General features: G+C 43.6%; 2 protein-coding genes across 4 annotated transcripts; one reads left to right on the forward strand and one right to left on the reverse strand.

The window, feature by feature from the left end:
• Positions 1-245: 245 nt before the first annotated feature.
• On the reverse strand, positions 246-12,512 carry LOC109908783 (very-long-chain (3R)-3-hydroxyacyl-CoA dehydratase 1). Of its 3 annotated transcripts, none has more exons than XM_020507476.2 (7): positions 12,275-12,512; positions 8,622-8,739; positions 8,411-8,429; positions 7,734-7,822; positions 7,305-7,426; positions 2,197-2,375; positions 246-1,844 (listed from the first exon to the last, which is right to left on the reverse strand). In XM_020507476.2, exons 1-7 carry the CDS (start codon positions 12,391-12,393, stop codon positions 1,762-1,764), a joined length of 729 nt encoding a protein of 242 aa, XP_020363065.1. In that variant the 5' UTR covers positions 12,394-12,512; the 3' UTR covers positions 246-1,761. The 3 variants fall into 3 exon arrangements, with proteins under 3 accessions (XP_020363065.1, XP_020363066.1, XP_031652092.1); XM_020507477.2 differs by having other exon boundaries at positions 7,305-7,420; positions 12,275-12,473; XM_031796232.1 differs by lacking the exon at positions 7,305-7,426.
• Positions 12,513-15,201: 2,689 nt separating this feature from the next.
• Positions 15,202-24,726, forward strand: LOC109909752 (transmembrane protein 236-like). Its single transcript, XM_020508770.2, has 4 exons — positions 15,202-17,021; positions 17,459-17,531; positions 21,417-21,540; positions 22,054-24,726. Exons 1-4 carry the CDS (start codon positions 16,612-16,614, stop codon positions 22,800-22,802), a joined length of 1,356 nt encoding a protein of 451 aa, XP_020364359.1. The 5' UTR covers positions 15,202-16,611; the 3' UTR covers positions 22,803-24,726.
• Positions 24,727-25,185: the final 459 nt, after the last annotated feature.

Raw genomic sequence — 25,185 nt, forward strand, 5'->3', positions numbered from 1 at the left:
CAGCCATCAGATTGCTATATCACATGATGTGGTTATGATGTGGCTGCTGAACACCTATCCAGGTGTTGTGAGTTCTGGCAGTGCAATGCAGTCGGCCTGGAACGCAGCACGTCTGTTTTACTGGAGCTCTTACCAGAGGCCTCATTTGCCTTTATGGTGCCAAGAAGTTGATTCCATCCTCGGATCCATGATACTGTCTCTTCACACGTACATTTGTGACTGGACAAACAATAAGAGTCCAGAGATTTTTGACATTGAATTTTATTGTTTCTTTCTTTCTTTCTTGTCTAGCCCTGATTCATAGCATGATGTTGATTCATTCAGCACACTGTAGCACAGGGCTAGGTATCACAGTGCATACAATTAGATGACCCCAATCCCAATCTATCCTTCAGCTGCACAGAAGATTGAAACGACCTGACACAGTAGCACCTTTTAGCAGAGGGAATCTAACGCTAACTACCAGTCCATTACCAACAAGGACAATGGATCCCGAACACAGATTTTTAAAACATAAAAGAACAAAACAGTGACTAACTGAAGACTGTGAGTGCTCAGATATAAATGTATTATCTCGTATCTTCTCTGCGTGTCTCCTATGTTGGCTTGAACTTTCAAAAGAGAGCGCTTTTCTGCAAAGATTCAACCTTATTTTAAGATGTACACTTGTAAATACATTTGACTGAGCTCTTGGTAAACATGAAAACAACATGGAGAGAACATTAGAGCTGAGCAAAGCAACAACCAAAATATTTGTTTAGTCTAAGCTACACCTAAAGCACTAATAACATTCAAGTGTTTTACTGTTAAAAACCATAGAATTGCCAACCATGTGATGTGTGAATAAATTAAGTAATTATTCAAGTGATCCGATCTGTGCATAAAATAACCTACTAACGGTGGCGTTTCACATTTCATTGTTTACAAATAAAGTACAACACACATACTCCGAGGAAGCAGCATATTTATTGTCGAGGTATAATACGTCTATGCAGAACTTTCTCTTTTTTTGAGCTTCTGTCTAGTCATTGTTGCAACATGCTATTTATGTATAAAATCACTGTGGTGGAAAACGTTTAAAAATGCTTAAAAAAATTTATTTCCAATTTAAAAGAAAAAAAAACCCAGCTCAGGAGCCTCATCCCTCCTTTCATACATATCACCCGTCCCTGGTTCCCTCGAACTCCCTGTGTGTTGCACTGATGGTGGGTTCAGTATGTATCTGCTGTGTGGTTGACCCAATGCACAGCAAGCGCCTTCCAATATTGTACTGTTGCAGTTGAGAGCAGGTAATAGGTGCAGTATGCTATCAGGTTGCAGAGGTTTAGGACAGCATGATGTGGCCATGCTGGATAGTGGATTCAGTGCTCTCTCTCTCTGGGAATCTAGCTACCTGCACTGGGACAGTGTTCCAGTTTTGCGATGATGATGATTATTCAAGCTATAGATTGTACTTATTCCTTTTTCCACATTAATGACTATTCCGCTGACTACTCCTGTTCTGTAATGATTCTTCTGGTTGACTGATGTCTGTTGTGGATGATTCTGATGAAGGTTATTCCTGTTGGGTAATGATTTATCTTGGATTTAATCCAGTTGGGTTATTGCGGTGAATGACAAAATCCTGTTTCTGCGATTATTACTTGGTTAATCCCGTTATGTCGGTAGTGGTCTGACTCTCCCGGTCGCTTGCGTTGCAGTGTGGAGAACTTGGGCTCGTTGTTCCAAAACGAACGCCAGGTGCTGGACTGTGAGGCGGCTCTACTCATCCTTCTCCACTATGATCTCCCCAAGAAGCACCTTTCTCCTCTGACGGAGCATGTGGAAAAAGAGCTGTGGGAACACTAGGAGAGAGACAGAGATTTTACCCACCAATCTAAACAGTTATCCAGTCCAGATCAATATTTGAACAAAACGCCTTCAAAAGGGACTTAACCATCAAACACTGGGTCCTACTAATTATCCAAAACAACCCAAACCATCCCCAAAGTACCCCAAAGCAGCCACCACAAACAACCCAAATTAACAACAGCCACCACAAACGTAACCCAAACAACCCAAATGAACAACAGCCATCACAATCTACTGAACTCCTGAACAATTCTGCTGGTCAAAACAAGAGACAATCAACACCCATGAGTAACTAATGCCCACCTATAGGCTGAACATACAAACACGCTGTACGCAGCTGCTTACATGGGATGTAGGAGAGCATGACAATGATGAGGAAGTAGTAGTAGTCGAAGGAGATGTTGTACTTGTTGGGGAGCCTCATGGACAACATTCCGGTTTTGCGAACAAACGGCAGAGCAGCGTAAATAGTCAGGAGTTCTCCGGCCACTCCGAGAGGGTACATGATGATAAACATATTGTATCTGACAGGGAGAGAGGATAGTCATCAGTAACACAAACACACAGAGGCATGCACACGCGCACACATACACACACACACACACATTTCAGCTTAAGGGCCGTGCAGTAAAGAACGACAAAAAAACTAAACTTCACACTACGTTGGAATGCATACCCTGCAAAATGAAGGGGAAAAATGTATGCCATCTTGATAGTGTCTTGTAGCATTTGCCAATGAATTAGGCCACTAAATGGCTGATTACCATAGTGACGGCTGACATGTTTTTAGTATATATTCTTGTTCTGAGAAATGAAGGCTATTCCATGCGAGAAATTGCCAAGAAACTGAAGATCTCGTACAACACCGTGTACTACTTCCTTCACAGAACAGTGCAAACTGGCCCTAACCAGAATAGAAAGAAGAGTGGGGAGGCCCCGGTGCACATCTGTTCAAGAGGACAAGTACATTAGAGTGTCTAGTTTGAGAAACAGATGCCTCACTAGTCCTCAACTGGCAGCTTCATTAAATAGTACCCGCAAAACACAAGTCTCAACGTCAACAGTGAAGAGGCGACTCCGGGATGCTGGCCTTTTAGGCAGAGTTGCAAAGAAAAAGCCATATCTCAGATTGGCCAATAAGATGGGCAAAAGAACACAGACACTGGACAGAGGAACTCTGCCTAGAAGGCCAACATCCCATATTCGCCTCTTCACTGTTGACGTTGAGACTGGTGTTTTGCGGGTACTATTTAATGAAGTTGCCAGTTGAGGACTTGTGAGGCATCTGTTTCTCAAACTAGACACTAATGTACTTGTCCTCTTACTCAGTTGTGCACCAGGGCCTCCCACCCCTCTTTCTATTCTGGTTAGAGACAGTTTGCGCTGTTCTGTGAAGGGAGTGGTACACAGTGTTGTATGAGATCATCAGTTTCTTGGCAATTTCTCGCATGGAATAGCCTTCATTTCTCAGAACAAGAATATACAGACAAGTTTCAGAAGAAAGTTCTTTGTTTCTGGCCATTTTGAGCCTGTAATCGAACCCGCAAATGCTGATGCTCGAGATATTCAACTAGTTTGAAGAAGGCCAGTTGTATTGCTTCTTAAATCAGGACAACAGTTTTAAGCTGTGCTAACATAATTGCAAAAGGGTTTTCTAATGATCATTAGCCTTTAAAATGATAAACTTGGAGTAGCTAACACAACGTGCCATTGGAACACATGGTTGCTGATTATGGGCCTCTGTACACCTATGTAGATATTCCATAAAAAATCTGCTGTTTCCAGCTACAATAGTCATTTACAACATTAACCATGTCTACTTTGTATTTTAGATACATTTTTGGTTATTTTAATGGAAAAAAAACAAGGACATTTCGAAGTGACCCCAAACTTTTGAAAGGTAGTGTATAACGAATTAAATCAAGCTTTATTTATACAGCACATTTCAGACATGGAATGCAACGCAATGTGCTTTACAGAAAAAAAATAAAAAAAATAAAAAACAATGAAAATAAAAGCTGAAAATGTACCACACAACAAACATAAGATAAAAAAACAAAAGAATTGAAACAAACTGAACAACTAAAAAGCACCCTGAGGAAAAGCAAAGCTAAAAAGATGTTTTAACATCTCTTCTAAACATGCCCACATTTTCGGTCCCCCTCAGGTTCTCTGGCAGGCTATTCCAGAGGACGGGGGCATTATAACTAAAGGCTGCCTCTCCATGCCTCTTGGTCCTAGGCTTTAGGGGTAGTTAATTGGCCAGTAACCAGAGTTACTGAGGGACCTACTGGGTACATAACTTAAAAGCATCTGACATGTATTGGGGTGCACAATCGTGGATTGATTTAAAAACCAATAGAATAATCTTAAAACAAATTCAAAAACTAGTGAAGAGACCTTAAACCCGGTGTAATGTGTGCTCTCTGACTGGTCTTGGTCAGTACCTGTGCTGTAGCATTCTGTATGTTTTGCAGTTGACATATGGCTTTCTTGGGTAGACCAGATAGGAGAGCATTACAGAAGTCAAACCTTTTAATAAAAGCATGGATAAGTCTCTCTGTTTCAGCCTGAGAGAGAAACGCCCCCACCGTGGCAATGTTCCTCAGGTGATAAAAAACTATTTTGGTCACATTCCTAATGTGTGATTCGGAAGTTGAGTTAAGAATTTAAAATAACACTTAGGTTTTTTTTAACCTGGTGTTTTATTTATTGCCTGTGAATTAAAATGTGCGGCTAGATTCACTCTCTGTGCTTTGGCTGCAACAATAAGTACCTTGGGTCTTGTCTTGATTTAGCCAGAGGAAGTTGTGAGCCATCCAAGTAATTACATACTAATACAGTTTTAATAATTTATTCAAGGAGCTAAAATCCTCTGATGACATAGAGATGTAAAGTTGTGTATCGTCTGCATAGCAGCTACTGTGCTTTCTGATAATGCTGCCAAGGGGTAACACACATAAGTTGATCAGTACCAGACCCAAAATTGAAACTTGTGGAACGCCACATGTGATATGTATTTTCTCTGAGTTATGTTCACCAAGGGTGACAAAAAACAACAACTCTCGACCGGTTAAATAGATCCTAAACCAATTTAGAACTGTACCGGAGAGGCCAACCCAACTCTCCAGTCTGTCCAGAAGGAAATCATGGTCAACAGTGTTGACTGCAGCACTTAAATCTAAGAGTACAGGGAGAGAGAGCTGTTTGGCATCTGTGTTGGCTCTAAGATAATGTATCACTCTAACTAAGGCTGTCTCTGTGCTGGGCATTAAAACCAGATTGGAATTTTTCAAAAATACAGTTGTCACTTAAAAAAGGATTTAGCTCTTTGAACACCAACAGGTCTGAATGCCCCCAAATGATCAGCTTAATTAACAATTTTCTAAGTGTTTTAACATTGCTGGATTTCTGCACATCATTATTCAAAATGTACAGGGGGCCATTTCCTGGACAAAGGTTATGCCTAGCCCTGGACTAAAAAGCACTTTCAATGGAGATTCTCCATTGAGCTTGGTTTTCAGTCCAGAACTAGGCTTAATCAGTGTCCAGGAAACCGTGCCACAGTGTTTAATATTGGTTAATAAACAACCCAGAAAGGAAGGATTAATATACCGATAATTACACTACTGTATTCCATTTCAAAAGTGAACTAAAATGTATGGGGGATTAAAACGAGTCGGTTATGAAAGGAGAGGGATCTATATATGTGGTGATGTTGGTGCGTAAGAATCCCTCATTTACTCAAGAACGTGGCGGCGGCTCGGGGGAGCATTTCGTCGGATGTGAGTGTAATGTTGGCCGAGCATTCCATTCCCGAAACAGATGGTCTTAAAAACAGGAGCAGCTGAACATGAGCCCCTCTTCCCTCCCACTCCGGGGACCTGGCTGCACCCCTCCCCTTCCTGCTTAAAGGAACCCTTGAGATCACTCAGAGGGGGACTGGGAATGGGGGTGGAGGAGAGTGGAGGAGAACAGGGGTAACACTGACCAATCAAGACCAGCAAAACAAAGCCCGCAAAACCCAAGAGATTTGTCGTACATGTAAACAAACATATTGAATGTACAGTACTGTGGTTACAGGAACAAGATTGTCACTCACTGTCACCCAAACTCATAGCCACCGCACAGCCATGCAAAAAAAAAAATGAGGTCGGTCGCTAATCTGATTTATAGACATTCAGGTTTTGAACGGAAAGCAGCAAGCTCTTAGCCATAGGATCCCAGGACTCTAGGTACTCACAGTTACACTTCACGAGTGTTCTTGATAGTCCCACGTTATGTCACCGGTCTGCTGACAGCGGTGGTAAATAGAGTGTTTGTGTATAATGATGAGCGTTGTGTCTGATGATATACACATAAGAAATAGGTCTTTTTACTACAGTACTGCTTAGCTGTTGGACTGGGGGGGGGTAACACCGACACCTAACCCCCTGTCACCATCAGCTAATGCCATGTGTTACAGTTGTTGTGTATGTCTGAGACTGTGAATTGCAGACCTGGGTTCAAATACCATTTGAAAGCGTTCAAATGCTTGTGGCGTTTGCTTAAGCTTGCTTCACGTGCCAGATAGGTGGGGTTTGCAGCTTTGGGACTATTCCATTGGAAGTCAGGGAAGCTTAATCAAGCACAGATAAAGTATTTGCAATTATTTAAAATAGTATTTGAACCCAAGTCTGGTGCAGTGTATGAAAGACTCAAAATCAGTGGTGCTATGGCCCACACAAGCTGTGAGTCTGAAACTGAGGCGTGAAGGAATGTTGAAAGTATGAGAGAAAAGATGACACCATCCTTACGTCATCCACATCTGGAAAGACAATAACAGCTTGACTCAGAGCTGAATATGAAGAGAAACCTTATTATCTCAGAGTATGAATGCTGATCTAGGATCACGTCCCCTGTCTATGTATTCTTATTCATTGTTGTTCTTATTCATCAATCCTACTCTGAGATGCTTCATACATATGGCCCGAGAATAAATCCCAATCCCTGCACTGATGGTGTCACCACCTTTTCTCCAGACTCTGATCCGTATGCTTATCAATGCCTGATCGCCTAGCATGTAATCCATTGGTTACCAACAACTGTCCTAGCCCATAAATCAAAGTGATAATGCCAGAGTACTAAGTGTTAGCAGTTAGGTCAGCCAACATCCATATTGAACGGGCTAATCAATAAACACAACACACTCATTCTGATCACATGCTGCCTGGCTATGAGCCAAGAGATACCTTATGCATGGCTATAGGCTAATACTGGGAAGCATGCCAGGGGAAACGCCAATCAAACCAAACCGACATGCGCAGAACTGTAACAGCGACGCAAAGCCTAGCTCTTGTCCAGGGCGTTTACGTGCAGCTTTCTGACGCTGAGAAGGCTCTGCATCAGCAAGCCGCATGTAAACGCACAGAACCAGAGCTACCCAAACCCGGCCCTCCCATCCCCATCTCCACCTGGCCCATTTGATGAAGTATGGCAGGTGGTTGAGCAGATTGAATGTATAGAATGAATATCTGGTAATCTCTGTCAACGTCCAAACGACCAGGAAGAGGATTACACTTTCTTCGTTCTGGATCTTCCAAAAAGTCGACATGGATAGGAACCAAACAAAGGCAGAGAAGATAGTTAACAGTTAATGGGGTCCATGTTGTAGAGTAGGATATTACTACAGTTGCGCTCCGGGGAGAAGTTTTCCCTACGTACAGATCTAGGATCAGCTTCCCGTCCCCCAATCCTAAACTTAACCATTGGTGGGGAAAATGCTAAACTGATCCAAGATCAGTGTCTAGGGGCAACTTAACCTCACCCACTCCAAGGCATCTTAATGTAGATGGTAACCAGGGTTACAAAACACCTCTTTGGTGATAAATCATGATAGTCACCTGTTTGATGCTGTTGGTGATGAACCACACCATGAAGATTCGTGAACACACTTGAACCCCGGTCACAATTACAGAGGTCCTCACGATTCCTACAGGGTCCGAACCGGGGAAATAAACATTGCTGTCAGAGCTAGGAGATATTCACATGATATGTTTGATTGTTTTTTTGTACTTTTACCCATTTTTCTCCCCAATTTCGTGATATCCAATTAGTGGTTACATTAGTGGTCTTGTCCCATCGCTGCAACTCCCCTATGGACTCGGGAGAGGCGAAGGTCGAGAGCCATGTGTCCTCCGAAACACAACTCTGCCAAGCCGCACTGCTTCTTGACACATTGCTCGCTTAACCCGGAAGCCAGCCGCACCAATGTGTCAGAGGAAACACTGTCCATATGGCGACTGAGGTCAGCTTGCAGGCGCCCGGTCCGCCACAAGGAGTCGCTAGAGCGTGATGGGACAAGAAAATCCCAGCCGGCCAAACCCTCCCCTAACCCGGATGACGCTGGGCCAATTGTGCGTCGTCTCATGGGTCTCCCAGTCACGGCCGGCTGTGACACAGCCTGGGATCGAACCCAAGTCTGTGGTGACGCCTCAAGCACTGTGATGCAGTGCCTTAGACCGCTGCGCCACTTGGGAGGCCGTCACATTACATGGTCGTTAATCAAGACAATACGTACCGATTGCACAGTGCCCCACCTGAAAGAAGATAACAAATCAGAGTCAGTGAATCGCCTCTCCTCACTTCTTCTCCGCATCAAAGTATTTAAAGCACACAGAGGGGTCTTACCAGTAATTTCAACATTTGTCTATTTTCCCCAACTGTCTTCGTTGAATACTTTGTTTGAATACGGCTGTATAGAGAACTATGCCAATATCCCAGAAACTCACCTCAACTAACGCAACTGTCTGGAAGAACTTGAGTGTCCTTGCTATACTTTTGTACAGACCCTTGTGTGTGGCCTTCTGGAGGTAAAAGCGCATCATTGCCATAGCCAAAACCAGCCACCTGGAAAAGAAGATCAAATATTTATAACATCTGAATAACTGTCCATCATTACTTTAAACTTGTATGCCTCCTCATCAGCCACGATAAGTCCCAAATGGCTCCCTATTCCTCACATAGTGCACTACTTTTGACCAGGGCTCTAGTCAAAAGTAGTGTACTGTGTAGGGAAAAGGGGTGCTATTTGGGACACACAGACAGTGTCAGTTGGTGAAACAGGGAGCACCAAGTCCTTTCTACAGAGGAGATCATTGTCTCTAGCCTGGTACTGCACACACTAATCTGGCTATACATCAGTCACTACAGCACAGCTATATGCCAGGCAGAATGTAAACACAGAATTCTGGGGAAAGCTTGTCAGCTTGTCATCTCTCTGAACTAGCAGCAACCCTGCTACTGCAAAAACTACATTCAGGAGGAACTAAAGATTCATTTGTTTAAATCAAGCAAATCCCTGAACCATCATGTGCAGACACCATTTGTAGAGCACTAACACAATACAATCTTTATTGGTCCATTACACACAGGATACAACAAAAAACATGTACGTTTTTGCTATCACAGTAATATGCCTAATTGGGCCTTGTGACCTTAATGTTTGAATTAAAATCAATACTACATGTTTTACTATTTAACTGCAGATCCATTTTGAGGACCATTTAAAGCTAATTCTCTGTGGCTTTAGTCAAAGGTAAAGATCAGGTTAAACAACAGAAAGGTGTGAGAGTTCTTGTACAGAACTTACACAGAAGATCGGGGGCCGTATGGGTCAAGAGTCTCAGAGTAGGAGTGCTGATCTAGGATCAGGTCCTCCCTGTCCATGTAATCGTATTCAATGTGATCTAAAAAGGCAAAACTGAACCTAAATCGGCACTCCTTTACCCTGAGAAGCTTGATAAACACCGCTCCTGGTATTCACCATTTGCTTTTTAATCTACGCATGACCTGGGGGAAATGGTCTGTGTTGTCTTTATATTTACACGTCTACTAGGTCAGCAGTGTTACGGATCTCTGTGAAGGTGTGTCTGTGAAGGTGTCTTTGTGGGTGTTGGCATTCAGCTGTTCTCTTTTTCTCTAAAACATGTAACTTTAAAAAATGTTTTTACGTACAGTATTAGTAATGAGGCAGGCCAAAGTTGCATAGTTTCCTCAACCATATTCCACTAAATTGAGAACTAGTATTTTACAGTCACATTTTAAAATCCCCATTAGATCACACTTGGTCCCTTGATTCAGTATTCATGGCTAAATGGGCTCATAGCAGGATTAGGCCCTGGACATTACACAGACATCATATAAGTGCCCATGAGATACAGTACCAGTCATAAGTTTGGACACACCTACTCATTCTAGGGTTTTTCTTGATTTTTTCTACATTTTAGAATAATAGTGAAGACATCAAAACTGTGAAATCACACACCCTGGAATCATGTAGGAACCAAAACAAATCAAAATATATTTTATATTTGAGATTCTTCAAAGTAGACACCCTTTGTCTTGATGACAGCTTTGCACACTCTTGGAAATCTCTCAACCATCTTCATGAGGTAGACACCTGGAATGCATTTCAATGAACAGGTGTGCCTTGTTAAAAGTTCATTTCTGGAATGTATTTTCTTCTTAATGCGTTTGAGCCAATCAGTTGTGTTGTGACAAGGTAGGTGTGGTATACAGAAGATAGCCCTATTTGGTAAAAGACCAAGTCCATATTATGGCAAAAACAGCTTAAATAAGCAAAATTAAACAACAGTCCATCATTACTTTAAGACTTGAAGGTCAGTCAATAAGGAACATTTATAGAACATTGAAAGTTTCTTCAATTGTAGATGCAAAAACCATCTAGCGCTATGATGAAACTGGCATGAGGACCGCCACAGGAAAGGAAGACCCAGAGATACCTCTGCTGCAGAGGAAAAGTTCATTAGAGTTAACTGCACCTCAGATTGCAGCCCAAATAAATGCTTCACAGAGTTCAAGTAACACACACATCTCAACATCAACTGTTCAGAGGAGACTGTGTGAATCAGACCTTCATGGTCAAATTGCTGCAAAGAAACCACTACTAAAGGACACCAATAAGAAGAAGAGACTTGCTTGGGCCAAGAAACACGAGCAATGGACATTAGACCGGTGGAAATCTGTCCTTTGATTTTTGGTTTTGACTGACATTTCTTTGTGAGCCGCACAGTAGGTGAACAGATGATCTCCTCGTGTGCTTCACACCGTGAAGCATGGAGGAGAAGGTGTGATGGTGTGGTGATGCTTTGCTGGTGACACTGTTGTGATTTATTTAAAATTCAAGGCACACTTCACCAGCATGGCTACCACAGCATTCTGCAGCAATACGCCATCCCATCTGGTTTGCGCTTAGTGGGACATTCATTTGTTTTTCAACAGGACAATGACCCAAAACACACCTCCAGGCGGTGTAAGGGCTATTTTACCAAGGAGAGTGATGGAGTGCTGCATCAGATGACCTGGCCTTCAGAATCCCTCGACCTCAAACCAATTGAGATGGTTTGGGATGAGTCAAGGAAAAGCAGCCAACAAGTGCTCAGCATTTGTGGGAACTCCTTCAATACTTGGAAAAGCATTCCTCATGAAGCTGGTTGAGAGAAGCTGGTTGAGTCAATATTTGAACAGCTCTTTGGATGTTTGAATCAAAAGTCTGGTATCTGTTTCCTCTGTATGAGGGTGATCAGGTACAGGGGCTTATAACCAACCACCTCTTGGTCATTGGGAACAAAAGTCTAGACAACTGAACCTAGTTTTCACACCTTCATGTAATTCCAAAATACCCATTATGTGTAGAACAGACAATAAACTACATTGAGTGGTAGTGGAGATCACTGAGTGGAAGTGGATCCAAGATATCCTTAAAATGCGCATTGTATGCATATCTCCAAAAAGACGCACTCCTCGTTAAAGTGGCTCAGACCAATGCAAATTAATGTAAGAGACCATCAACAGATTAATAAATGATTGAACACTTAGCAACCAATAAAGTAAGTTCGTTTAGTGAGTTCACTAAAATTACTAAGAACACTTGAGTAAAATAATTGCGTAGTCGCGCCAGCGCGGTTTGAAGCGCCACAAATTGCTGTTATAAAAATATGCCAATCGCGCATTTCATTCTCCGAGATCGGAGCTCCAGTGTCAGCGTTCCGGCTATACTTATCACTGCGACTGTGGAGGTAAGGCTGGGTAATGACGCTGACATCGACCGTATTTGGACAGGTTGAAATCGCGCCTGGGGCCGCACTTCCACCGCCGTTATTTAAAAATGTTTTAAAAGATAGACAATTCTCAAATAATCAATGTGACTTCTTGGACCCTTTTCATATCAAGTCCCTTACTTTTATTTTGCTGACTGCAACTGAATGGGACACTTGCAGTGTCAGAGACACCACGGACCTATAAACAGCAACACACGCTTGCTCACAGCAACACACGCTTGCTCACAGCGCTCTGGTGCATAGCGAAGTGTTCAGGGAGTGGCTACTTTATAAACAGCTATAGGGTAGAATAATCCACATACCCGGCCGTCATGGCGATGTTGTAAAATGTAAGCCATGCGACAGCGATTGCACTTTTCGTTCTCTTCTTGTTGTTGTTATCCTTCTCCTCAACCGAGCCGTCCTCCTCCATGGACGCCATGGTACCGGGGACAGAGTGGGGAAAGTCAGAAACGGTGCACGAGCGCAGCTGACAGCTGGGACTGGGAGCAGCAGGGTCATCCGTCAATGTACCCACGGCAGCCCTCTCGCGGGACTATTCCTGCAACAAGTGCGTGGTGGCAAGTCCCTAAGAAAAGTCCCGCCGTTAATGAGTCATTCAATCAAGCATTTGCCCCGGTAGTGGCACTGCCTTCATTAGAACAATTGAATGTAACTGTAACTTTTCATAAATTGTTAACTATAATAATTTCACTTGGATATTAGGGTATATAATAGTTATAAAAGTAGTTTTGTACCCTGAAGAACAATGGTGGCCTACATTGATAGCCATACATATGATGTGATCCTAATCCTCTATGTCTTTAATATTGGGGTGCTCTAAACTATAAATACCCACCATTTAAATAGCTCCAGCTTATTTTAAGTGTGCATAAATACAAAATAGATAGGCAACTTGGGCATTCAACATCTTTAAGGCCTCAACTTCACTATCCAGTGCTTGACTTGGGCAGGAAATCATTACTGGCGCCTAAAATGTTCTACTGCTTGAGCTCCTGTTCCTCTTATAGAATATTAGCTCAAACATATTGTTGAGCTCCTGCACCTAAATATAAACAGTACCGGCACCCAACATGAGTACCGACACCTATTCCAGTCCAAGTCGCTAACCCAAATGGTCTCCACTTGATGTTTAATTGTATTTCAGAGCTCTTTCCAATTCCTTTGATCTCTTTCAGATTTAAAGTAGGGTACTGCCCTCTGCCTGCAGGGGCTGGAAGGAGTTGCATTCAAAACCGCAAAGCTTTGACTATTCTGTTTTGAAAAGTGTTTGGACTGGGTTAAAGGGGGGGGGTGTTGTCCCAAGTTAAAGGGACAGTGTTGAACGGGGTTAAAAGGGGCAGGGTTGGACTGCGTTAAAATAACAATGTAGTTTTGGGTTAGTGGGACAGTGTTGGACTTTCTTAAAGGGGCAGTGTTGTAAGGTTAGTTAGGGGGGTTGGTAGTTAGCGGGGCAGTGGTGGGCTAGACTAGGTGGGCAGCGTTGGCGTGGGTTGGGGTGGCAGTGTTGTGCTGGGCTGAGTAAGGGGGCAGTGTTGGGCTGGGTAAGGGGGCAGTGTTGGGCTGGGTAAGGGGGCAGTGTTGTGTTAGGTTGGGTAAGGGGGCAGTGTTGTGCTGTGCTGAGTAAGGGGGCAGTGTTGGGCTGGGTAAGGGGGCAGTGTTGTGTTAGGCTGGGTAAGGGGGCAGTGTTATGTTGGGCTGGGTAAGGGGGCAGTGTTGGGCTGGGTAAGGGGGCAGTGTTGTGTTGGGCTGGGTAAGGAGACAGTGCTGGGCTGGGTAAGGGGGCAGTGTTGGGCTGGGTAGGGGGGCAGTGTTTGGACTAGAGCCCTGCACTCAGTATTGGAGGCACAGCTTGAGAAAGTGCATCACTGTAGGATCTAAAATTAGCTCCTCTCGTAGTACCCAGCATAAATGTGTGTAAACTAAAGACACCACCAAATATAGTGCAGGCCTCCTAATCCGGATCCAGTTACAAGTGTTCAAATGGCTGTGTCTCAGGGTCGGACTCAACAATGACTACCTGAGAGAGGGTTACGGTGTGTGTCTGTGTGTGTGTCTGCGTGCGCACACGTGAGTGTGTGTTCATGTCGCGATCCTTTCTATACTACTCCCTGTGTCTGAACAATGTGGAGATCGCGGGCATCATTCACACGTCAGTGTTTGAATCACACACATCTCATCCCCTTCTTGGAGTAATCTGTTGCCAAGTGTGTCCTCATGTTCAAAGAATGCATCTGACCTGATGAGGAGGGGAGGCTATCATCAACATCTGAAACTGATAGCCAGCATGCATGCTCAGCAGAATATAACCAGGGGGGTAATTAACGTTTGATTCATACGGTGTATTTGTGTTTTAGCTGTAGTGAATTGGCAGGAGGAACATAGTGACATGCTTATTATTCCGAGCAGTGTGTCTTCACAAGGCTAGCGAATACCTCACAGCCAGTAAAGGGTCACTGGAGAGTAACCCGATGCACGTAAATGCAATTGGGACCAATTATGGCTAATTGCCAATGTTTGTGTTAAAGTCTGCCCAGTGCATGTCTCATTATAAACTCAGCAAAAGAAGAAATGTCCTCTCACTGTCAACTGCGTTTATTTTCAGCAAACAATACATGTGTATATTTTTGTATGAACATAACAAGATTCAACAACTGAGATATTAACTGAACAAGTTCCGCAGACATGTGACCAACAGAAATGGAATAATGCGTCCCTGAACAAAGGGGGGGTCAAATCAAAAGTAACAGTCAGTATCTGGTGTGGCCACCAGCTGCATTAAGTACTGCAGTGCATCTCCTCCTCATGGACTGCACCAGATTTGCCAGTTCTTGCTGTGAGATGTTAAACCACTCTTCCACCAAGGCACCTGCAAGTTCCCGGACATTTCTGAGGGATATGGTCCTAGCCCTCACCCTCCGATCCAACAGGTTCCAGACGTGCTCAATGGGATTGAGATCCGGGCTCTTTGCTGGCCATGGCAGAACACTGACATTCCTGTCTTTCAGGAAATCACGCACAGAACGAGCAGTATGGCTGGTGGCATTGTCATGCTGGAGGGTCATGTCAGGATGAGCCTGCAGGAAGGGTACCACATGAGGGAGGTGGATGTCTTCCCTGTAACGCACAGCACAGTTATTGCCAACAATAACAACAAGCTCAGTCCAATGATTCTGTGACACACTGCACCAGACCATGATGGACCCTCCACCTCCAAATCGATCCCTCTCCAGAGTACAGGCCTCAGTGTAACCATCACCCCTGGTGAGACAAAACCACGACTCGTCAGTGAAGAGCACTTTTTACCAGTCCCGCCTGGTCCAGCGACTAGGGGTTTGTGCCCATAGGTGATGTTTTTGCCGGTGATGTCTGATGAGGACCTGCCTTACAACAGGCCTACAAGCCCAGCCTCTCTCAGCCTATTGTGGACAGTCTGAGCACTGATAGAGGGGTTGTGCGTTCCTCGTGTCACTTCGGCAGTTGTTGTTGCCATCCTGTAACTGTCCCGCAGGTGTCATATTCGAATGTATACCGATCCTGTGCAGGTGTTACACATGGTCTGCAACTGCTAGGACGATCAGCTGTCCGTTCCTGTCTCCCTGTAGCACTGTCTTAGGTGTCTCACAGTACGGACATCGCAAGTTTTCATAACTGTGACCTTAATTGCATACTGTCTGTAAGCTGTTAGTGTCTTAACGACTGTTCCACGGGTGCATGTTCATTAATTGTTTATGGTTCATTGAACAAGCATGGGAAACCGTGTTTAAACCCCTAACAATGGAGATCTGTGAAGTTATTTGGATTTTTACGAATTATCTTTGAAATACATGGTCCTGAAAAAGGGCCGTTTCTTTTTTTGCTGAGTTTAGTAGGTTCATTTGCATGGTTAGGTTCACGACTCCAGATTGTCTGTCGGATTATCGCTCTCATAACCTCTTCTCAGTCAGATAAGAGTTACTCTTTATTATGATTTTATTGGAAATCTAATAATCTGCATTTATTAATAATATAACTCAATGTCTCATCAGTAACACTTGATTGAGCTTGTCTCGAAAGTGTATTATATCTCCTCTCTCTTCTCCCAGGCTTTCTATTCCTCCCTCCTTCCCTTGTTCTTCTCTTCATGTCTCCCCTACACTAATTTCTGTCTGGTCAGGAAGGCGATACATCATATCTACATCTGCTTTATGGCTTTTGTTTGCAGTCCAACACTGTTGTGCCACACTGCTGGCAGAGTGTTGCAAAGGACCACTAGATGGGGATGTGTAGTTATGGCAGAATAAACATGCAACTCACAGGACAGCCAAATGATAAAAAAAGAGTGTGCTCTCTCCACTGCTCCTTTAAATAACACGGAACTGCAAGTGTTTGGCGTGGTCCTTGACGATTCTGCTCCATAGGTATATTTTCTCTAGGTTTCACATCTCTTCCCAGGAGTCACACTCTTTCTGAAAAATAGTACCCTTGAAGGGCCAGAGAGAGAGAGAGAGAGAGACAAATTGTTTGCAACGGTCATATATAAAGAGGTTAGCGGGGCAGTCACATCACACCGTCATGACTGCGGCGATAAAGGTACACAATGCCTAGTGCAGTGTAAGCAAACGGCAGAACAGCGAGCGGGAGCTGTGGTGTGTGGAAAATGCTAGTGGACACAGACAATGCAACAGGCTCAGGCCTGACTAGCCCTCAGAGGGACAGGGGTCGCCTCACTGCGGACAACAGCCCCCTCTCTCCCTCCCTCCCTCTGAGGGCTAGCCAGCGCAGGGGCTGCCACAGCATGGCCTCGGGGAGGACGCTGAAGTTCGCCCTGTGCGAGGTGCTGCAGTTTGTAGGCCTGTGCGTGCCGCTCTTCATCGTCATGCAAAGGTTTGCCCTCATCGTGGCGCGGGTCAAGAGCATGGCGCAGCCGCCTGGCGACGCCAGCACCGCCTACTGGCTCATCGTGGCCTCCTCCATCGCCTATGTCACCTCCACAGCCCTGCTGGTCTGGGTGCCCATGAAGTACATGGTGTTCACAAATAAGAAGTTTCTTGTCGGCAGGAAGAAGTGGTGAGTGTCTTTCTGGTCTATCTGGTTTGTTTGTTCTGCGGCCTGGCTTGAAATCTTTGCTAGGAGCTGTGTCTGAGCTGTAGCTGTATTTTTTTGTAAGCATTTCACTGTAAGGTCTACTACATCTGTTGCATTCGGCGTATGTGACAAATAAAATGTGATTTGATTTTTAATATAACAGCACAGTGTTTTGTGGTCCTGAGCCTTGCGGTGTAGTAATGGTTGTCTGGTCTGTGTGGCATGAACCTGACCGGTAGCTGTGCTGTGTCTGACTCCACCGGCCTGCAATTGGTTTGGCAGTAGCTGGGCCACGTCTATCATGCCAACATTGAGCATTTCCAAATGCATTGATATTTTCCTTTTTCATAACCTCTAGCCTATAACTATTGCTCCTTTCTCTCTTTCCTTCTCCCTCTCTCTCTCTGTCTCTCTCTCAGGAGGCCAGTGGCCCTGGTCTATGTGATCCTCTCCACATTACCCTGCTTTGCCTTTCTCATCGCCAGCTCAGAGGTAAACCATGTGACCCTGGTGTTATGCATCATTTGTTAATGCTCGTCTCAGTGTGTCTATGTTTCCGTGACCTTTGACTTAGATTCACCGTTGTAGGTGACCTTTGACACTCAACCTGTTGGTTACCTCTGAAATGAAAGTGACACTTACAGAGAGACATTCTAACTCAGAGGTATTCACATCCAGGCCTTCAGGTCTACATTATTGCTTGTTTCCTGGAACCACTGGTACCCCTGGTGGTTAATTCATAGATTAATTATGCTTTTGATTAGTTCCAGAGTCCACTCACCTGATGTACCAGTTCCGAATCAGTCTAGATGATTCCATGCATATCGAACCATACTGAGCACGATGCAGACTATTGTCTACACTCTTAGAATTAAGGGTGCAATATTGTTCCCTGGAGTGTAAGTAGATCAAAATATACATAATGTACCTTCAGAGGTACACATACAGTATGATCTTACAAGGTATTGTACGGTAACTTCTAGGGTACTGCGTGATAAAGAGCATAATGGTACATTTTTTGTACCCAATATTTTGAACATACAGTGGGTCAAAAAAGTATTTAGTTAGCCACCAATTGTGCATGTTCTCCCACTTAAAAAGATGAGAGAGGCCTGTAATTTTCATCATAGGTACACTTTAACTATGACAGACAAAATGAGAAAAACAAATCCAGAAAATCATATTGTAGGATTTTTTTATTAATTTATTTGCAAATTATGGTGGAAAATAAGTATTTGGTCAATAACAAAAGTTTCTCAATACTTTGTTATATACCCTTTGTTGGCAATGACAGAGGTCAAGCATTTTCTGTAAGTCTTCACAAGGTTTTCACACACTGTTGCTGGTATTTTGGCCCATTCCTCCATGCAGATCTCCTCTAGAGGAGTGATGTTTTGGGGCTGTTGCTGGGCAACACGGACTTTCAACTCCCTCCAAAGATGTTCTATGGGGTTGAGATCTGGAGACTGGCTAGGCCACTCCAGGACCTTGAAATGCTTCTTATGAAGCCACTCCTTCGTTGCCCGGGTGTTGTGTTTGGGATCATTGTCATGCTGAAAGACCCAGCCATGTTTCATCTTCAATGCCCTTGCTGATGGAAGGAGGTTTTCACTCAAAATCTCACAATACATGGCCCCATTCATTCTTTCCTTTACACGGATCAGTCGTCCTGGTCCCTTTGCAGGAAAACAGCCCCAAAGCATGATGTTTCCACCCCCATGCTTCACAGTAGGTATGGTGTTCTTTGGATGCAACTCAGCACTCTTTGTCCTCCAAACACGACAAGTTGAGTTTTTACCAAAAAGTTATATTTTGGTTTCATCTAACCATATGACATTCTCCCAATCTTCTTCTGGATCATCCAAATGCTCTCTAGCCAACTTCAGACGTGCCTGGACATGTACTGGCTTAAGCAGGGGGACACGTCTGGCACTGCAGGATTTGAGTCCCTGGCGGCATAATGTGTTACTGATGGTAGTTACTTTGGTCCCAGCTCTCTGCAGTTCATTCACTAGGTCCCCCCATGTGGTTCTGGGATTTTTGCTCACCGTTCTTGTGATCATTTTGACCCCACGGGGTGAGATCTTGCGTGGAGCCCCAGATCGAGGGAGATTATCAGTGGTCTTGTATGTCTTCCATTTCCTAATAATTGCTCCCACAGTTGATTTCTTCAAACCAAACTGCTTACCTATTGCAGATTCAGTCTTCCCAGCCTGGTGCAGGTCTACAATTTTGTTTGCTCTTTGGTCTTAGCCATAGTGCAGTTTGGAGTGTGACTGTTTGAGGTTGTGGACAGGTGTCTTTTATACTGATAACAAGTTCAAACAGGTGCCATTATTACAGGTAACAAGTAGAGGACAGAGGAGCCTCTTAAAGAAGAAGTTACAGGTCTGTGAGAGCCAGAAATCTTGCTTGTTTGTAGGTGACCAAATACTTATTTTCCACCATAATTTGCAAATAAATTCATAAGAAATCCTACAATGTGATTTTCTGGATTTTTTCCCCTCATTGAAGTGTACCTATGATGAAAATTACAGGCCTCTCATCTTTTTAAGTGGGAGAACTTGCACAATTGGTGGCTGACTAAATACTTTTTTGCCCCACTGTAAATGTACAATCATGACACTCTTACTCTCAATGTACGGTGAAAGTACATTTCTGTTTCCCAGGGTACAAACGTATTTTGTGTACCCTTAACTCTTGGATGGTACTGATCTGTACCTTTGCTTACCATAAAAGCAATGTATTGAAGAAAAGTATATATTTGTACCCACCATGTGGCATGTAAGCTATGAGGTTCACACCACTGTATAAAGGGTCAAATTAGTTTAATTTTAATGATGACATTGATCTTGGAACTCACTTGGTGAAGGTCACAGGACTAAAAATGAATGAATCATGTCTCTGTTACTAACAAATACAGTCATGGGTGGTAACTATACTACTCACTCGAAAAGGCAAGGCACACCAGTACATTTTATTGGAGGCATGGCTTAGTGGGGGCGTGCTTTTCAGTTAGTTATTTTTTGGCTACCCGTGAGTGGAAGTGTTGTATCATTTTAAGTGGTTTATGGTAGAGGTACACTTTTGCTACTTTAAAGGAACAATTGGCTTTGTTACTGTGGTGGTTCCCTATCAAGGCATATTTTTACTTTTCTAAAAGCATGCTTTTGTGTCTATGGACTGTATGTAAGAAAAGTATGAACTGGGGTACAATTATGTATCTATAACTAAAGGAACAAAGGGCGTACTACAGGGTACCACCCCAGTGACAAGCATTTGTACCCCTTTAGGGCCAAATCTATGAGAAAAAACCTGAGTGTACCATCATGACACAACCACGAGATAATGAAGTTATTTGAAGTGCGGTGTCCTAGCGGGGGTCTTATGAGAGAGGAGGGGGTAAAATTGATGAGTTGAGAGTAGTGATAGTATGTTTGATCCCAGATCTCCGAGGCATACATCGAAATTGCTAAGCAATGTGCCGACTCCTGTATTACATTATCAGAAGCACGTGATTAATGACGTCCGGAGCATTGTTTCATCGAACAACCATTTGTTTGGTAGAAGACAAAAAGCCTGCTACGTACAGGCTACACAGGATGTGGGACGTTGTAAATAATCATTTAGCTGCTCTAAATTATTTTTACCAGCAGGTGCCACTAGTGTACACTGTGTTGATCAAAGCCTAGGGTAATGAACCTATTTTCGACGCTATTGGCTGGAAAACCTAGTTGGAGGAACATGTAGGTTCTCAGAGGAGCAATCTACAGCCCTATGGCCAAAGGGCCACTGATAAGCAGCTGAGTTCCTCTTCCTGTCCCAGCCGCCCTGGTCACATCAGCTGTCCATCTGGCACTTTCCCACTTCCTGTCTGTGAAGAGCCCACCTCCTATGAGCCCACATTCTAGAGGTTCCTGAAGATCCAGGGGTGACCTCAGGTCCTTGGCTTATCTACTCTCTTTCACATAAGAGAAGCCATAAATTAAGCTCAGATGACTCCCAGTCTCTTTTGTTCTGTTTCCTGTAGGCAAGTAGTCCTGGGTTAAGCACATACCAGAGCTAAGTGATTAGCCCACTAATCCAGTATCACAGAGGGTATATAGGACTCATAGGGTGCCATGTAGCATTTGGAGAAGGTTTGGAGGGGAAGACCGGCACATGACCATTTCATTAGATCACAATCAGGGCTAGAAATTGTAATGAAAGCTACTTTATTGAGGAAGAATATTCTTACTATGACTGATATGGTTGTCCCCACCTAGCTATTGTAAGATAAATGCACTAACTGTAAGTTGCTCTGGATAAGAGTCTGCTAAAATGTCAACGTCATCTGATTCAAATCACAGATTGGTTTTGATCATTGTTTTCTCTCAGGTGCAGATCAATAACAGTATAAGGCAGGACACGTTCGCAGAGCTCCCCGTGTCGCTGATGCTCTTCTCCCTCATCTGCATCGATATCCTGGAGAGGATCCGCCACTGTCGACTCACTGGACATGGTGAGAATGCAAAGCTCTGTGTTCTGCACACACGTTTAACTGAACACTAGCTAGCTACTGTAGTCTGAATACTGCCTGATCCTCTGCCAACTCACAACTAATTTCATTAAGACAACAATAGTGTACACTATCGGAGGATATGTTCTATATAGAGATACAGTATGTATCTCAGGAAATGAACAGGAAATTCTCTGTACAACCCACCAATTGATTTTTGGTAACACAGTATTGAATTGGCAAAAGCCATTACCTGTTCTAAGGATGGCTGTCACTTTCTTGGAATCCCTTTATTAGAGGAAATAACCAGATCCTGTCATTTTCCACTGATCAGAAATGCTATTGTATTATGGTAAAATATAGTGCCTATAGAGCCCAGAGAGACCGTCGCTGTGTTGTCCTGTGTTCTACACTTTTGGGCTGTGCGGTGTGCATGTTTGTGCCATAATGAGATGTTCTGATCTGCGTCATTCAGTCACGGCTAACATACTCATGTGCTGTTGTCTTTCCGTCCAGCTAATGAATTGGACCGAGATGCTGAGATCCCTTCCAATGTCCTCACACACGTGGAGCACCTACGTGGAACCCCAGTGACACCAGTAAACCCAGCAAACCCTGCGTCACCCGTAACGCCAGCTGTGCCCGGGCAACCTGCACAACCGGGGCAACCTGGTGGTCCAAATGGGCAGGACCAGAACGGGGCGGGCTCACGACCAGAGGCCAATGGGACTTTCCAGGGGATGTCAGGAAACCAGATACCAGGGAGACAGTTTAGCATTTCAGGCCTGAGCTCACGCTCGGCACGCTCGGCACGTTCGGCACGCTCGGCACACTCTGTCAGCACGTCGGTGGACCGTGGAGTCTCACCATATGCGTACACAGGGCCGCTGCAATTCCTGTGTGCCAGCGATGCCCGAGCAGAGGTATTTGTGGACAGCTTTCTGTTCTGGATGGACACAGTGGAGATGGTGAGGGTGGCTGGGCACCCAGCGGTCTACTACTCGGGCTGGGTGTTCCCTATCTACATCTTCAGCTACCTGTCGTGCCTGCGGCTGGTGGTCATGCCCCACAGTCCCCTGCTATCATCACTAGGCGTGGCCCTGCAGGATTTGCCCTTCCTGTTTGTGCGTATCGGCCTCATCGCCTTCTTCGGCTTTGTCACGCCCCTCCTCTACCTGATGAAGAACCTGCTCGTCTGCCTGGCCTTCATCTACTTCAACTTTATGACCAAGCTGAGGGTCTTCAACACCGAGAGGATGTTCTGATCTGAGTCGCCAGCCAAGGATGAGAAAAAAACAATGGACAACAACCCACTGGGCAAAAACTGGTTTCCACACCATTTCAATCCCCCCCAAAAAATGTGATGACATTGTCATCAACGTAAGGGAATTTATTTCTTTGTTGAATTATTATTTTTTTAACCTAAATCCAATGTCATGGTGATATTTTTTGTTGATTTCACATTGTATTCACAACTCAACCAAATGTAAATCAAAACTAGACGTTGAAATTACGTCTGTGCCCAGTGGAAATGGAGTTCATAACAGAGACACCAAACCAAAACAACAACTGACTCACGCAGCGATGAGAAGAGTTGGAGCGGACGGATTCCTGTGTTCGGCACAGCAAAGAGAGATTGATCCATTTCATAATGATGATTCTGATTAAAGGAGGGACAGGATGACAATTGTGGAGCTTTTTGCAGGCTAAAAGGGAACTCTTTGGCAATGTGTTCCCGTAAAGGGGATGGAGGACATTGACTGTCGGAGGACTATGTGTTGTCTTGGTGTTATCTTATTTCCTATTTGTTCAACGTTGTTTTTTTTACCCTGCAACTCTCCTTGCCCCCTTGTCCCCAACCTGAACCATGGCACTTTGAGAATGTAAAGAACCTGTCATGTCACTTACAGATTTGATAACAGATAATATATGATGTTTCTATTCTATTACCATAAAGTGCAGTGAATTGTGTAAGAATATACATCCATGTTGTTATACATCCCAGATTTTCTTCCCTTGCTAGGTTATCATATCCACACATTTAAAACAAAGCGTGAGTTTGTACAAATGAAACATATTTTTGGGTGTAAAAATGTATAAAGACAAATAGAAAATCTGAGAGAAAAAAAATGACATATGTTTTATGATATGATTTCACGTGAGCATGAACTGTGTATGACTGCATTTATATGCGTGTGTTACCGGCCTCAGTCTGTAGGTGGCCTGTAATAGTAAAAAGAACGGACACACTTTTACGTTTGCCAAGATCTGTCGCTTTCTATATTATGAAGATTTTTTTTGTCTTCTTTTGTTTTTTTTCTCTTGTACGTACACTACCGGTCAAAAGTTTTAGAACACCTACTCATTCAAGGGTTTTTGTTTATTTTGATTGTTTTCTACATTGTAGAATAATAGTGAACACATCAAAACTATGAAATAACACATATGGTATCATATAGCAACCAAAAAAAAGTGTTAAACAAATCCAAATATATTTTATATTGGAGATTCTTCAAATAGCCACCTTTGCCTTGATAACAGCTTTAAACACTCTTGGCATTCTCTCAACCAGCTTCACCTTGAATGCTTTTCCAACAGTCTTGAAGGAGTTCCCACATGCACTTGTTGTCTGCTTTTCCTTCACTCTGCGGTCCGACTCAGCACAAACCATCTCAATTTGGTTGATGTCGGGGGAATGTGGAAGCCTGATCATCTGATGCAGCACTCCATCACTCTTCTTCTTGGTCAAATAGCCCTTACACAGCCTGGAGGTGTGTTGGGCTATTGTTCTGTTGAAAAACAAATGATAGTCCCACTAAGCACAAACCAGATGGGATGGCGTATCGCTGCAGAATGCTGTGGTAGCCATGCCGGTTAAGTGTGCCTTGAATTCTAAATAAATCCCAGAGTGTCACCAGCAAAGCACCCCCACACCATCACACATCCTCCTACATGATTCCATGTGTTATTTCATAGTTTTGATGTCTTCACTAATATTCTACAATGTAGAAAATAGTAAAAATAAAGAAAAATTCTGGAATGAGTAGGTGTGTCCAAACCTTTGACTGGTACTGTATATACAGTGGCAAGAAAAAGTATGTGAACCTTTTGGAATTACCTGGATTTCTGCTTAAATTGGTCACAACATTAGACAAACGCAATCTGCTTAAACTAATAACACACAAAAAATTATATGTTTTCATGTCTTTATTGAACACACCGTGTAAACATTCACAGTGTAGGGTGGAAAAGTATGTGAACCCTTGGATTTAATAACTGGTTGACCCTCCTTTGGAAGCAATAACCTCAACCAAACATTTGATGTAGTTGCAGATCAGACCTGTACAGCGGTCAGGAGGAATTTTGGACCATTCTTCTTTACAAAACTGTTTCAGTTCAGCAATATTCTTGTGTTGTCTGGTGTGAACCGCTCTCTTGAGGTCATGTCACTGCATTTCAATCGAGTTGAGGTCAGGACTCTGACTGGGCCACTGCAGAAGGCGTATTTTCTTCTGTTGAAGCCACCCTGTTGTTGATTTACTTCTGTGTTTTGGGTCGTTGTCCTGTTGCATCACCCAATTTATGTTGACCTTGAATTGGCGGACAGATAGCCATACATTCTCCTGCAAAAAGTCTTGATAAACTTGG

The sequence above is a fragment of the Oncorhynchus kisutch genome, linkage group LG18, assembly GCF_002021735.2.
Source record: "Oncorhynchus kisutch isolate 150728-3 linkage group LG18, Okis_V2, whole genome shotgun sequence".
NCBI classification, from domain to species: domain Eukaryota; kingdom Metazoa; phylum Chordata; class Actinopteri; order Salmoniformes; family Salmonidae; genus Oncorhynchus; species Oncorhynchus kisutch.

Bases quoted from the DNA above. Each gene is read 5' to 3' on its own strand.
- LOC109908783 (XM_020507476.2), bottom strand. From the start codon at position 12,393: ATGGCGTCCATGGAGGAGGACGGCTCGGTTGAGGAGAAGGATAACAAC. The intron at 7,427-7,733 runs GTGACTATCATG...ACTTTTTGGAAG, and splicing joins TCACCAACAGCATCAAACAG to ATCCAGAACGAAGAAAGTGT. The intron at 2,376-7,304 runs GTGGAGATGGGG...TCTCCCTGTCAG, and splicing joins TACTTCATCAAATGGGCCAG to ATACAATATGTTTATCATCA.
- LOC109909752 (XM_020508770.2), top strand. From the start codon at position 16,612: ATGCTAGTGGACACAGACAATGCAACAGGCTCAGGCCTGACTAGCCCT. The intron at 17,532-21,416 runs GTAAACCATGTG...GTTTTCTCTCAG, and splicing joins TTCTCATCGCCAGCTCAGAG to GTGCAGATCAATAACAGTAT. The intron at 21,541-22,053 runs GTGAGAATGCAA...CTTTCCGTCCAG, and splicing joins CTGTCGACTCACTGGACATG to CTAATGAATTGGACCGAGAT.